Source organism: Equus przewalskii, chromosome 19 (genome assembly GCF_037783145.1).
Source record: "Equus przewalskii isolate Varuska chromosome 19, EquPr2, whole genome shotgun sequence".
NCBI lineage: Eukaryota > Metazoa > Chordata > Mammalia > Perissodactyla > Equidae > Equus > Equus przewalskii.
In genome coordinates, this window is record NC_091849.1 from 29,939,916 (window position 1) to 29,954,755 (window position 14,840).

The 14,840-nt window shown below is 50.1% G+C and overlaps 1 protein-coding gene across 7 annotated transcripts; it reads left to right on the forward strand.

Moving 5' to 3' along the window:
• The first annotated feature begins 53 nt into the window (after nucleotides 1-53).
• On the forward strand, nucleotides 54-14,802 carry LOC103545141 (HLA class I histocompatibility antigen, B alpha chain-like). Of its 7 annotated transcripts, none has more exons than XM_070585476.1 (9): nucleotides 54-607; nucleotides 928-1,197; nucleotides 1,436-1,711; nucleotides 2,337-2,612; nucleotides 2,736-2,840; nucleotides 3,264-3,296; nucleotides 3,441-3,488; nucleotides 9,995-10,134; nucleotides 12,153-14,802. In XM_070585476.1, the coding sequence occupies exons 1-9, from the start codon at nucleotides 406-408 to the stop codon at nucleotides 12,183-12,185; spliced, it is 1,383 nt and encodes a 460-aa protein (XP_070441577.1). In that variant the 5' UTR covers nucleotides 54-405; the 3' UTR covers nucleotides 12,186-14,802. The 7 variants fall into 7 exon arrangements, with proteins under 7 accessions (XP_070441577.1, XP_070441574.1, XP_070441578.1 ...); XM_070585473.1 differs by having other exon boundaries at nucleotides 12,227-14,802; XM_070585474.1 differs by having other exon boundaries at nucleotides 502-607; nucleotides 780-1,197; nucleotides 12,227-14,802.
• Nucleotides 14,803-14,840: the final 38 nt, after the last annotated feature.

Consider the following 14,840-nt stretch of genomic DNA (forward strand, 5'->3'; position numbering starts at 1 on the left):
TCTGTTAACTTGCAAGGGCTTAAGAATGTTACTCTAAAGAAATTAATAAAAGCATTGAAAAATTTTTATTCCTAGTTGGTAAATACGGATAGATATAACCAAGATAAACAAAATTCCCCTTGGGGCCCTCGCTAATTTGAAGACTGTATGGATATCCTGAAACCAAAGTGCTTGACAATCGCTGACTCAAACCGCCCCTGGGCCAGGACTCAGGGAGACGGTGTGACAAAGAGCTCTCGGTGCAGGAGGAGAGGGGTCAGGACAAAGTCCCAGGTCCCCGGACTTGGCTCTTAGGGTCTCAGGTCCTAGGGCGGAGTCTGCAGGTCAGTGTTGGGGAGTCCCCGTCTCCCTGAGTTTCACTTCTCCCTCTCACAACCTGTGTCAGCTCCTCCTGCCTGGAGACTCATGACGCGGCCCGAGTTCTCACTCCCACTGCATGTCCTGTTTCTACAGAAGCCAATCAGCGTCGCCCCGGTTCCCGATTATAAAGTCGCCACCGTCGTGCGGAACTCAGATTCTCCCCAGACGGCGAGGATGTTGGTCATGATGCCCCCAACCTTCCTCCTGCTGCTCTCGGGGTCCCTGACCCTGACCGAGACCTGGGCGGGTGAGTGCGGGGTCGGGAGGGAACGGCCTCTGCGGGGGGCGGAGCGAGGGGACCGCGCGGCTGGGGGCAGGACCCCCGGGAAAGGCGCGTCTCCGCGGACCCAGCCTCAGACCCGCCCACCCCGCCCCTCCTCGGCCCCGCCGCGTCCTGACCCCTCTCCTTCCATCCCCAGTCTCCCGCCCTCTCCTCTCACCCACTGGGGTCTCCCGCGCTTCTCCGTCCGCCGCCCCTTTTCCGTCCTCACGACCCCATCACCCTGGGACCCGGGACCCGCGCCGGGAGGAGTGTCGGCCGCCTCTCAGCCCCACCCCACCCCCCAGGCTCCCACTCCATGAGGTATTTCTACACCGCCGTGTCCCGGCCCGGCCGCGGGGAGCCCCGGTACCTCGAAGTCGGCTACGTGGACGACACGCAGTTCGAGCGGTTCGACAGCGACGCCGCGAGTCCGAGGGCGGAGCCGCGGGCGCCGTGGATGGAGCAGTTGGGGCCGGAGTATTGGGAGATGAGCACACGGAACGCCAATGGCAGCGCACAGACTTTCCGAGTGAACCTGAACACCCTGCGCGGCTACTACAACCAGAGCGAGGCCGGTGAGCGACGCGGGCCCGGGTCCAGGTCGCGACCCCCCATCCCCACGGACGGGCCGGGGTCTCCCCGAGTCTCTGTGTCCGAGATTCACCCCGAGGCTGCGGGACCCGCCCGGCCCCGACCCGGGAAGAGCCGGCAGGGACTTTTCCGCGGTTCCATTTTCAGTTTAGGTTTAATCTCTGCGGGGGGGCGGGGCGGGGCCGGGGCCGGGGGGCGGGGCTGACCTCGGGGCGGGGTTAGGGTCTCACACCATCCAGGAAATGTATGGCTGCGACGTGGGGCCGGACGGGCGCCTCCTCCGCGGGTACAGTCAGTTCGCCTACGATGGCGCCGATTACATCGCCCTGAACGAGGACCTGCGCTCCTGGACCGCGGCGGACGCGGCGGCTCAGATCACCAGGCGCAAGTGGGAGACGGCCGGTGAGGCGGAGGACTGGAGGAACTTCCTGGAGGGCAGGTGCGTGAAGTGGCTCCTCAGACACTTGGAGAACGGGAAGGAGACACTGCAGCGCGCGGGTACGAGGGGCCACCGGGGACCCACTCTCTCCGTCTCGGGCCGGGCTGGCTTCCCACAAAGACGGGAAATGGGATCAGTGTCAGAATACTGCTCCTCAGGAGCGGGAGGAATCCACCCAGGTTTTCATGTTCTGTAATGAGTTACCCAGAAAGCAAAGAGAGAGGCCCGCCTTTCTCTAAAGGACGGTTTAGGAATCCATTTTCTTCAGGAATAGGAGGGGAGATCATCCCTGAAATCGCCGTCCATTGGTTCCCTTTGACCCTAGCAGCCATCTTGTGAACCCTGACTTTCTCTCTCAAGGCCTTGTTCTCGACCTGAGAACATCTGTGTGACTTTGACTCCAGCTTTTCTGAGTCGTTCACCCTCCAGCCACGTCAGGACCAGAAGTCTGTGTTCTCCTCTTTTGAGACCTGGAGCCTCCTACCCTGGGCCGTCACCCTGATTCTAGAACTTTCCAAGGGGTCTGAGATTATCGCATATCCCCAAGTCCAGGCTGCTGTCTGCGTTTTGTTCTTCCTCCTTCCAAACCAGTTGTCCTGTCAGTTTTCAGGATGGTCACATGAATTCTGCTTCAGTGGCCCATGGAGGTAACTCAAGGTGAATTTTCTGATCCTTCCTTCTCAGACCCCCCAAAGACACATGTGACCCACCACCCCATCTCTGACCGTGAGGTCACCCTGAGGTGCTGGGCCCTGGGCTTCTACCCTGCGGAGATCACCCTGACCTGGCAGCGTGATGGGGAGGACCTGACCCAGGACACGGAGCTTGTGGAGACCAGGCCTGCAGGGGACGGGACCTTCCAGAAGTGGGCGGCTGTGGTGGTGCCTTCTGGGGAGAAGCAGAGATACACGTGCCATGTGCAGCACAAGGGGCTGCCTGAGCCCGTCACCCGGAAATGGGGTAAGGAGGGAGCCGTGGGCTCAGAGCCTCTTCTCAGGGAAATCAGGAGCCCTTCTGGAGACCTTCAGCAGGGTCAGGGCTGAGGCCTGGGGTCAGGGCCCTCACCTTCCCTTCCCTTCCCAGAGCCGCGGCCTCAGTCCCCCATCCTCATCGTGGGCGTCATTGCTGGCCTGGGTCTCCTTGTTGCTGTGGTGGCTGGAGCTGTGATCTGGAGGAAGAAACACTCAGGTAGGGAAGGGAGTAGGGATCTGAGTTTTCTTGTCTCATTGGGGGATTTTAAGCCCCAGGGAGAACTTACCCTATGTCATTAAGGGGAGGTACCACCCACACACATGTGCTTGCCACTCTGGAGCTGATTGCTAATGCTCTTCTGTAAAGCACTTGTGAAAATGACAGAAAGATTTTTTCACCTTGATAATTCTGGTGTTGGGGACCTGATTCTCAGCAGTTGAAGGTCAGAGGGGAAGGTCCCTGCTGTGGACGGACCTCCAGGAGGGCAGTTGGTCCAGTCCTGACACATCATCTTTCTTTGTGTTTCCCGACCCTCCCCTGGGTTTTCAGTCACATTTCTGGAAACTTCTCTGTGGTCCAGGACTAGGGGGTTCCTCTACTATCTCATGACCCAGTCTTTTACCTGTTATCTTCCCACAGGTGGAAGAGCAGGGAGCTACGCTCAGGCTGCAAGTAAGTTTGAGTGGGGGGGTTCATCCCTGAGACCCTTGGGATAGTGCAGACGGGAGCCCATGAGGGAGCTCACCCAGCCCATAGTTCCTCCTTTAGTCTCATCTCCTGTGTGCTCTGACCACATCTGGTTTTGTTCTACCCTAGACAATGACAGTGCCCAGGGCTCTGATGTGTCTCTCATGGATCCTAAAGGTGAGACCCTGGAGGCCTGAAGTGGGGAGGGGTGTTGGGGAGAGGGGATGGACCTGGGTTTGGGGATTCTTTGAAGGGGACATTTGAGCATGCTGAGGGCTGTTGAGAATGTCAACACATAGGTGACTGGCCTGAATTTGTTTATCATTATTCTCTTTCATAGTGTGAGGCAGATACCTTATGGGAGACCGAGTGATGCAAGATTTGTTCATACTTCTGCTTTGTGAATTCAAGATCCCCTGACTTCTCTTTCTACATTGGCATCTGAATGTGTCTGGGTTCCTGTTAGCATAACGAGAGCAGGTGGAGAGACTGGCCCACCCCTGCCCTCCATGACCCTCTCCCCACACTGATCTATGTTCTTTCCCTGATCCACTTTCCTGTTCCAGCAGAGTCGGAGCCTGGACTGTCTGCATCTCTGTATGAACTTGATGTTGTGCTGGGTACCGGTGACCTGCTTCCTTATTGATAATATGAATCTGGATATGAATTTGTTTTTTCTAATTCTTGTGATAAGGGATTGATGTGTTAATTAAAGGAGAAATTTCCTAAAGTTTGAGAGAGGAAATAAATGGAAGCACTGAGAACCTTCCGGAATCCGTGTGTTTGCTGTGCTGAGTCAGTTGCAGGCGGGCACAGGAGAAGGCTCTGAGGAGCTGAGCATGGATGGGGCCTGTGCCCAGTCAGTGCTGAGTGCATCATGGGCTGTGATGTTGTCATTCCTTGCCTGGCGCATCTTTCTGCTCCTTTGTTCTGGTTCCTTCTATAGAACCTTATTCCATCAGTACCTGTGATCACAGGGATGAGGACATCACCTGGGCATTGTCGTGTCTTCAGGACCGTGGGCAGTAAGGGCTTCCTGTGGCCAGGTCAGCCTAGGCTCAGGCCTGGGTCTGGCCCTCAGCCCCTACCTTTTGTGTGTTTATACTTTGTTTCTTTGGGGTTTTTTTTTGGATTATGCCTGTTCTTGTTCATGTTTAGAGTCCTGGTCTCATTCTCTTCTGGGTGTCCCCCATCTCTGACAGCAGCAGGAGCCATTTGACCTGTCATTGTCCCCACAAGGCCTAGGTGGACCCTGCACACAGAAGTCTGTAGTATTGAGAGATGAATTTTTAGACTTATCCAGCTCTTGCCCTCCTTCTAGGGCTGTTTCCAGAATATTTTTTCCATCTTTTACCTCTTTTTAAGGAACCAGATTCTAGAATTAGTAAAGAGGAAGGATTCATTAGTTCCTCATCTTAGATAAATTCCTGTTGGGTTTCTGTCTTCTCTGCAGCCTGCCCCCTCTCTCCCTGCCGTTAACTCTAGTCACCCTAGTGCTGGCTTTGATCCAAACTCACGATTGATTGGAAAATAGGACCCATAAGCATAGGATTGTCTTTCCTGAAGAAAGAAATATAATTGTGTGTGAGTGTGCAGCAGGGCAGCTGTGGGAGAGAGGGGAGAGCAGCGCTTGTGAGAAAGATACAGGCGGCACTGATGTCAGTGTGAGTAGACATTGTGCTGTAGTTGCCACAAAATAGCATGTGGCCTGAGGTTACATTAATAAAGATACTGTCTCTAGAATAGGGAGGTGCTCTACACTCATCATTCATTCAACTGATGATTGTTGTTTGCCAGATATATGACAAACTAATTTTGCATCTAGGAAACCTCAGTGAACTAAAAACAGGCAAAAATTGGCTGGTTTTGTGGAGCATGTGTTCTCGTGGGGAGGGGCAGACTGTATGCTATAAGCATAGTGAATAAGGGAAGTGTTTATGTTATAAGTTGTAAGTGCTTTGAGGAAGGTGACCCAGAGTGTAAGTGTGTGGGGACAGGGAAGATGGCTGTTTTACTAGAGTGGTCAGTGAGGGCCTCACTGGGAAAGTGACCTTGAGGAAACATTTGAAGGACATGAAGGTTGTCCATGAGGATGTCTGGGGGAAGTTCTTTCCAGGCAGGGAACCTCCAGTGTGGATACGCTAAGGCAGGAATGTGTCTGTGTGTCCTGGAAAGAGGGAGGAGGCCCGTGTGGCTGGAGCAGAGAGCAATCGAGATGAGATAGAGGTGCGGCCAGACCACGTAGGCCTGGAGGATGTTAGAAGAGTTTCACCTTTTCTCTGAGTAGGATGTGGAGTTACAAGATGGTTTTGAACATGGTTGACCTGATACAACTTCTCTTTAGAAGCATCACTCTGGTGCTGTGCTGAGAACAGAACTGAGAGGTGAAGGGCGAGTGACACAGAGAAAACTGCAGGAAACTAGTGCCATGTCCAGGCTAGAGAGGTTGCTTGCTTTGTCTGGGATGAGAGCAGGGACAGTAATAGGAAGTGATCAGATTCTGGGTATGTTTGACGATGAGCTTTACAGCATTTCCTAATAGATTAAATCTAGGTTATAAGAAAGAGAAATCACACCCAAAATTTCAGATGGTGCAAGTGGAAAAATATGGAGCACCTTCAGTGGAAATGGGGAAGACTCTGGACAGATTAATTTTGAGGAAGTGGCATCATCCAGTTAGGAAATGTTGAATTTCACATATTTATTAGAAATGCAAGTAGGCTGGCAGTTGGACAGAGGAGTCCGGAGTTTAGGAGAGATGTCTGGGCTGGAGAAATAAATTTGGGAGATGATACCATAAAAATGATATTTAAAGCCTTGAGAATGGATGGGTCACCAAGGGAGTGATGGCTATAGAAGAGAAAGGAACAAGGACTGAACCCCAGTGCTAAGGGCTCTGATCAGACCACATGCACAGGGTGGACTGAACAGTTCTGACACTGTGTCTAGAAGGCTCTAGACCAGGGAGTCACAAACTTTCCTGTGTACAGGAATCTCCTGGACATCTGGTTAAGATTCAGAGTCTGGAGTAGAGTGTGAAAGTCTGTATATATAGCAGGGTTGGTGCTGATGCTGCTGGTCTTCAGATCACACATTTAGTAGCAGAGTGTAGACCAGGATTCTCCCAGGCTGTGCATCAGCCTCACATGTAGCTTGTTAAAGAAGTGATTCCAGGACTCTGTGCCCAACATTCTAAGATGGTGGGTCTGGGGAGAGGCCTGAGTATTTTGTAACAAGCCCACAAGTAATCCTGGGGCTCAGCCAGATTGGGAACCGCTGAGGTTAGTGATCAAAGAGCACTCAAGGTGGGGAGGGGTCTTAAATCCACATTTAAATATTGTTTTCTCCTGGGGAGAAAAAGACAAGACATATGCTGGGAGATATATGTTGTTTCTTCTACCATGGGGCGTAGCCAGGTGGAAATGAGGAATGGTTATCAGTTCAGCAAAAGAAAATCTCTGAATCCTCGCTCTCTGAACCTATTCCCTAGATGGATTTATTTCTTTGTGTACACAATGGAATCCAAGTTTTTCTACTTAAAATATAAATGAATATTATATATATATATACACAGTTCTGGATCTCATTTTATTTCAAGGAAAGCCATAGAACAAGCTTGAGGCTACACGGCCGGGAACAGAATCCATCCAGCCTTGGCCAGGTCCCACGTAGGAACCACTGCCCCTACAGCTGTGTATAGATGCCACTACTCACCCCAATGACACCCCTGATGCAGCCCCACTGGGCTAGGACTGCTATCATTGCTTGTCTTGGCAATTGGATGACATACTGCCACTCACACCACCTTTGCCAAATGCATTCTGCACTGTCCCAGCTTCTCTGTGTCACCACATCCTGAGTCAGAGTCCAGCATGTGGTCACCTGCTTGATGGAGCTTCACACCGTGACCAAGAATGTTTGGGAAAGTGGGTTTTCCTCTCTTGTGGAGGGAAATGGTCTCTGCCTCCTTCCAAGACTTTAAGTGTGGAATTCTTCTAAGGTGGGAAGAGGGTACAGGTTCTAAGAGTAGACGTTGGGGGTGAGGGATGGAAAAAGAACAACAAATTCCAGTTTGCCTAAGTGTATTTGAACATTGCGATGGACTGGTGACTCTTTGTGCCTCCCATTTCCCCCTTTTTAGTTGTGTATAGCGGTTATCCTATGCCTGTCCCACCATTGTATATCAGGTCTGTTGGGGGAGGGGAGCAGATAACTTGCCTCTTTACTTCACAGGCCTTCATTCCATGAGGAACTGTCCTTGAAGGGCTTCATTTGCATGAATACACGAGGACACTCATCTGTGCCTGATCCTGATTTAGATGATGACATTCTGGACTTTACGCTGATTCTGTAATGGAATGAGACTTTGGGGGCCCTCGTGTTGGAGTGAGCTGATTTTGCATGTGGGAGGGATGCAAATAATTAGTGCCCAGAAGGTGGACTGTGGTGGTTTTCAAATGTCCACAATTTCTTTGATACTCAAGAGGCAGTGACAATTCCCCTCCCTGTGAGTGTGGGTCAGGCTTATTGGCTCATTCCTAACGGATAGAATACAGCAGAAGTGACAGTGTGCAACTTCAGAGACTGGGTCTTAAAAGGCACTGTGATTTCCTGCCTGGTCTACTCTCCTGGTCACTCAATCTGGGGTAAGTCACCTGCCATGTTGTGTGGACATTCAGCTAAGGAGACACCCACATGGCAAGGAGCTGAAGCTTTTGCCAACAACCACACGAATGGGCTTTGAAGTGGGTCCTTTCATGCTAATCAAGCCTTTCTGTTCTGGCCGACATCTTGATTGCAACCTTATGAGACCCAGAGCTAGGACAACCAAGCTAAGCCGCTCCTTCTTCCCTCACCCACTGGAAACGTGTGAGATGATAAATCTTTGTTGTTTCAAGCTGCTTAATTTTGGAGTACTTGTTACAAACCAGTAGATGACTAATGCACAGGGGAGCAACTATGTGATTGATGGCTGGTTTCTCATTAAAAGCAATGGAGGCCGGAAGAAATTGGAGTGACCTATTCAAAGTCCTGATGGGAAAAGGCTGCCAAACAAGAACTCTTGAGAGCACTGCAACTCTCCTAGAAAACAAAGATGATTTTTTAAGTTATTTATATATTTTTAGAGTTCCATTTTAATTTTGCCGTTAGCTTTTTTTTTTTACATTATTTTTTATAGTAGGTATCTATAGAGATTACAATATGCAAGAGGGGCTCTCCAGGTTGCCAAGCGCTAGGAGCCACGGCTGGACACAAACTCACCTGTGAAGTCATAGTGCAGGGAATGGGGCCCTGGAAACCCCAGAATCAGGACCCAGGGCTGGTCCCTCCACGGCGACACAGGCCTTGTTCTCTCCTCCTCTTGGCTCCTTGATTCTCCCTGCCATCCTAGCACTGGGGAATCGAGGGGGGTGTTCTGGCTCTGGAAGAGGTGGAATCTCCTTAGTCACCAGGCCTCCCTTCGTCTCTTTTCTCCGTTCGTCCGCACGTGTGTGTGTGTGCATGTGTGTATGTTTGAATTATACCATCCGTGCAAGTACAGAAAAATGCCCAAAACTTAAGTATAGTTTACTGATCATTTATAGAGCCAACACCTGTGTAATTACCATGCTGGTGAAAAATAGAGACCTCGGCGCTCCAGCCAGGAGCCCCTCTCCCCACACAGAACCCATCCCTTCGCACACAGGTGTCCACTCAGCTGACCCCTGCCCCTGCCCCTCTCCTCTCTGGTTCCTCTCCCTGCACTACTTTCAGCCTCTATCCCCCTAATGACCCTATTTCCTCCCTCTTTTCACTTCTCCAGGAGCCTCCGCATCTTACTAGCTGGTGTCCTGGGCACTCTCCTTGTCCCCTCTTCTCATACTAGAGTTGGAGAACCCAGAGTTGATTCCCAGCAATAGGTGCCTTCATCCTGGAAGCAGCAGCAGAAACAAGTGACAGGGATCCTGGAGTCCAAGGTCCCATCTCAGGAGATTAACGGCACGCAGTATATTTGGGGGCCCATCCTGGACCTGGGAACCAGATGTTATGACCTGGAGACCTGGCTCTGCCCTGAGGCGGGAGTCCAGGATCACTCAATGCTGGGGAGACATCAGTGGACTTAGAACCTGACACAGGCTGGCGTCGCCCCCTTATGGGCAGAGCCCTGTGCACCTTCTGGGAGCCAAGGGAGAATCTGTGGAGGTCCTGGCTGAGTAGGAGAAAGGCAGGCTCCCCTTGTCTGTCCTCAGCCCTGTGGCCACACAGGGGCGCCACCACACTGCTCTCAGAGTCTAATGGAGCAGCAGTGGAGGGGACTGGGCAGTGACCTGAGTCGGGAAGAGCTGGCTGACTCGGATGCTGGGCATCAGTCTCAGGATGAAGATGCTTTGTGAGGAGTCCTAGACTCCACGGAGATCAGAGGAGAGGAGAGCTCAGGAGCCCTACCTGTCTCTAACGTTTTCATCTCTTCACCCCACAACCCCTCTCTCCAGCCACTTGATAGCAACCCCCTGGAAAACCAGAGATTAATTTTTTTCCCCCACAACCTATACCTTTTCTGTGGGCTATTTTAAATATAAACTTTAATATTTTAGAATACTGTTAAATTTACAGAAAAGTTGAGAAGGTCGTGCAGAGTTTCTGTATATCCCACTCAGTTTCCCCTGTTAACATCTTACATTGTTGTCATTCATTTGTCACAGGTAATGAAGCAATATTTTATGTCCTGCCATGTGGTGACCTTCATCCAGATCCAGCTATCCTAGGATTTGCTGACCACATCAAAATCTCTTACCCCTCACACTGGATGCAGGAGAGAGTGAGCACAGAGACAGTGCTGTGGGTAGGACCCCACCTCAGCTTCCTCCCTCCTCTCCCAACTTTCTTCCGCTCACAGGCCCTTCATCCTCCTCTAGTCTCCAGGATTCCGTGAATCTCACAAATGGGGAGCAGGTCATGAGATGTACAAACCCAGATCCCCATAATTCCTCTGCAGGAAGTCCTTCCTGAAGTCTGCCCACTCCCATTCCTGCTGTCCCCTCAGCCTTTCCCCAGTAGAGCCCCAGGCCTGTGCAGAGGGTGATCCCAGAACACGCTTCCTCCCTATAACCACAGGGCTCACTCCCTCACCTCCTTCAGGACTTAGCTCAAATGTCACCTCCCTGGAAAGCCTCCGCTGAGGATAATATTTAAAATTATAACCAGCTCCCTCATCTTCCCTACCCTGTTCTTCTCAGCATGTAAGCTCTGTGAGGGCATGGATTTTGCCTGAGTTGGTTTGATATATCCCAAAGGACCTAGGATAGTGCCTGGCACAGAGCAGATGCTAAATAAGTATTTGTTCATGAATGAAGAAGCATAGGGACCAGATCTCCTCAAAGCTGAGACTGACACAGGAGAAGTGAGCAGTTCCCTGGGAAGTGATTGGGGGAGGGGGTGTCTCTTTCAGTTGGGAGGGGGAGGAGCTGCTCACTGGCTTATCCCAGGCCAGAGCCAAGCAGGCAGAAGGCCACACAGAGCCCCGCCACACTTCCCATGCAGCTAAAGCACAAGGCCAGAGCACCTGCTGCCTCTGCAGACCCTTCCACTCCAGAGGGGCACCCAGCCAGGTCGTGGGGTTTTAGACAGTGCAGTCCTCCTGGTGGTAGACTTATGTGCTGAATCCTCTGATTGTGTCGGGCTTGAAGGCAGGGCTCAGCTGCAGCCTGTGGAGCTTTGGGGAGCCGTCCCCTGACCCATGACCCCCAAATTCCTAGGTCATTCAGCAGGCCCAGAAATCAGTTTTGCATCTAGGATAGCAAAACCTGTAATTTTGGGGTTTGGAGGTAGCAGGGAGAGGGGCGTGAGAGATCTAGACAGCAGGCCCATATCTGCTTTGGTCCCAGAAGGGGAAGAAGAGGCAGAATGCTGGGGTCCTGGGCTCTAGGGAGGGGGAAGAGGGAGACGCTGTCCTCCAGGCTCCAAGAGGGTGAGTGGTCTGATGCCTGGACAAAAGAGTCCACTCTTGGCGTCATTGGGTGTGGTGTTTGGACATGTGGGTCCTGGAAGCCTGGGGAGGGGGGTGGGACACATTGGAGTTCCCTGGAAGATGTTAGGCAGAAGCCTGGGCCCTGACTCATCACTGACCTCCTTGTAGCCCGCTGTAGTCTCCAGATTCCATCCTACACCCTGCCCTCCACGCTCCAGGAACGCTGTCCCAGTGGCCTCCAGAAGCTGGACAGCTCCCTGTCCTTTGCCCAGGGGCCAATCTTCTGGGAGCCCTGGTTCCTGCTGTCTTAGCAAATAAAGAGAAGGTGTCCAGGTAGCTGAGGGCTGTGAAATGGGGATGAACTCAGACACAGCTGTTAAGTCATGGCTCGGGGAGTGGGACTCTGGAAACCCTGGAAACAGGCCCAGGCTGTCCCCTCCAGGGTGACAGAGGCCTTGTTCTCCCCTGCTCTCAGTTCCTTCATTCTCCCTGTCACTCAAGCCTAAAGAAGTTGAGGGTGGAGGGAAGGGTCTTGCTCTGGAAGAGGGGAAGCCCCTTAATCACCTCCCCTCTCTTCTTCTTGTCCCTTTTTTCCCTGTGTTTGAGTTATACCACACCAGCAAGTATGGAAAAAAGCCTAAACCTAAATATAGTTTAATGACCAATTATAAAGCTAACACCTGTGTAATTACCACCCAGGAGAAAACAGACACCTCAGTGCCCCAGACAGAAGCCCCTGTGCCTCCCCTCACACAGAATCCAGTCCTTCCCACCCCGATGTCCACCAAGCTGACCCCTTCCCCTGCCCCCTCCTCTGTGGTTCCTCCCCCTCCAGTCCTGTTGGCCTCCATCTCCCTAATGTCACTGTTTCCTCCCTCTCCTCACTCCTCCAGGAGATTCCCCATCTTCCTAGGCCATTACACTAGGGATCTCTTCCTCCTCCTCCGCCCCTCCCACCCTATCCTAGGGATGGAGAATTCAAGTTGATTTCCAAGAGGAGAAGCCTTCATCTCTGGAAGCAGCAGCAGGAACAAGTGGCAGGGACTCCGGGGTTCAAGGTCTCATCCTGGAGACTGAAGGCACTCAATATGTTTGTGGACTCCTGGACCTGAGAACCAGGTGTTATGGTCTGGAGATCTGCTCCTCCCTGAGGCCAAAGTCCATGGTCATTCAATGGGGAGGAAAACGTCTGCATCAACATGTATTTTGGCAAAAAATTCAGACTCTGAACCTGACACTGGATGGGGGCTCCCCCTTGTGTGCACAACCCTGTCCTGCTGCTGGGAGCACAGGGAGACCCTCGGGAAGTCCTGGGGAAGAGGCCATAGGGGAGCTCTGGTCTTTTGTCCTCAGCCCTGTGGTCACACTGGGCCTCCACTTCTCCGTTCTATCCTATTCCCACAGCCAGAGGAGAGGATGGGCTTTGGTCTCAGTCAGGGAGAGGTGGCTGACCTGGAGGCTGGACATCAATGGGGGATGAAGATGCCTCTGAGCAGCCCTGGGGCCAGGCTCGGGGGTGGGACAGCGATTGGAGCAGAGGGGAGCTCTGGAGCCCTGCCCTGCATCTAAGGCTTCCATCTTTTCTCCTACAACCTCTCTCTCCAGTCCCTTGATGACAACACCCTGGAAAACTGAAAAGCAGATCATATTTTTCTTCCATTCTCTCTTCCTTTTCTGAGAGTTGTTTTAAAAGATAAACTCTTTTACTTTAGAATACGTAGCTTCAGATTTACAGAAAAGTCGCAAAGTTAGTACAGAGTTCCTGTATGTCCCACACTCAGCTGTCCCTGTTGTAACATCTATATTACTATAAAATATTTGTCACAACTATTGAAGCAATATTAATACATTATTACTGAACTGTGTACTTTATTTGGATTTCATTAGTTTTTCTTTTTTCTGTGCCAGGATCCCATCCATCATACCACACTAAGTCCCAATCACGTCTCCTTCAGGCTCCTCTGGCTGTGACAGTTTCTTAGACTTTCCTTGTCTTTAATGACCTTGATATTTTTGAGGAGTACTGCTCAGCAATATTGTAGACTGTCTCTCAATTTGAGTTAGGTTGACTGGGGCAATAGGTTTTTGGGAAGAAGACCCCAGAGGTGAAGTGCCATTCTCAACACAACATATAAGGGTGTGTAATACCCACTTGATTGATCACTGATGATGTTAACCTTCACCAGTGTTTCTCTCCATGAAGTTCCTTTTTTTCTTTCTCCCTTTCCACATGGTACTCTTTGGAAGGAAGTCACTATGCACAGCCCACACTTAAGGGGTATTCTGCTATAAACATTTACACGCAGGTTTTTGTGCAAACATAATTTTTCAAATGAGTTCAAATAATACCTAGGAGAGAGATCAGTAGATTGTATGGTAAGTCCATGTTTAGCTTTATAAGAAACTGCTATTTTCCGTAGTGGCTGTGCTAGTTTGTATTCCTGCCCACAATAAATGAGGGTTCCTGTTGCTCCACATCCTGGTCAGCACTTGGCGTTACTAGTTTTTGGATTTAGGCTATTCTAATAGGTGTGTAGTGGTATATCATTGTTGTTTTCATTTGTACTTCCCTAATGACATATGACATGAGCATCTTCTCATAAATTTATTAGCCACCCTTATACTTTCTTTAGTGAGGTAACTGTTCAGACTTTTGGTAATTTTTAATTGTTATTTGTTTTATTAGTGTTGAGTTTTAAGAGTTCTATATATATTCTAAAACAAGTCCCTTATCAGATATGTGATTTGCAAACAATTTCTCTCAATCTCTGGTTTGAGCCCTTTTCTTGACATAACAGTATACATTAATGCATAGAAATATTCTGGGAATATAAATGAGAAATTGCTAACCGTGACGGTTTCTGGGTAGAGGACTTGGATGAACAGGAGATGGTGGAGGAGTGATTTACTTTTGTATATTCTTGAGTATTGTTTGAATTCTCTCATATGTGTATGAATAATGTTTTCAAAAATAAATTACATTGAAATCGCTTACACTTATAAAACACTTGACAGATCATCCTCAGATCATGTGTTAAGACTGAAATTCTGATCCTCTGCTCAAGAACCAATCATCTTTTCACTCAACTATTTTGCCTTAGAATTTCCATTTCTGAAAAAGTTGGGCTACATTATATATGGACCAATCTTCCCACTGAAAATAGCTAAAAATGCCATGTAAACTTCAAAAACCATCTTCTGAAGAGCAACAGAGCTGACAAGATACTAATGAATGACCACACCCCAAAAAGAAGGGAAAGATCCTGCTTGGCGTCCACAGAGAGCAGCGTCCTGAGAGATGGAGAAAAGGCTCTGTGAGCTCATTGCCCAGACATGGAGCCCAGCACTTCGAGCTCTGTGCCCCAAACTCTGGACTATTCCTACCCATCTGCCTCCCTCTTAAAATTTAAACAGAGCCTTTTTATTCTGATTATAATGTATATGTATAATATACAATACATATCTTACAATGTATATTCACTGTAGAAAATTATAAAATGTTAACGGTTATAAATTACAAAGTAAAAATAACTCTAACCCTCATACTTGGAGATATTTTGTTGCATTTTCTCTTAGTCTAT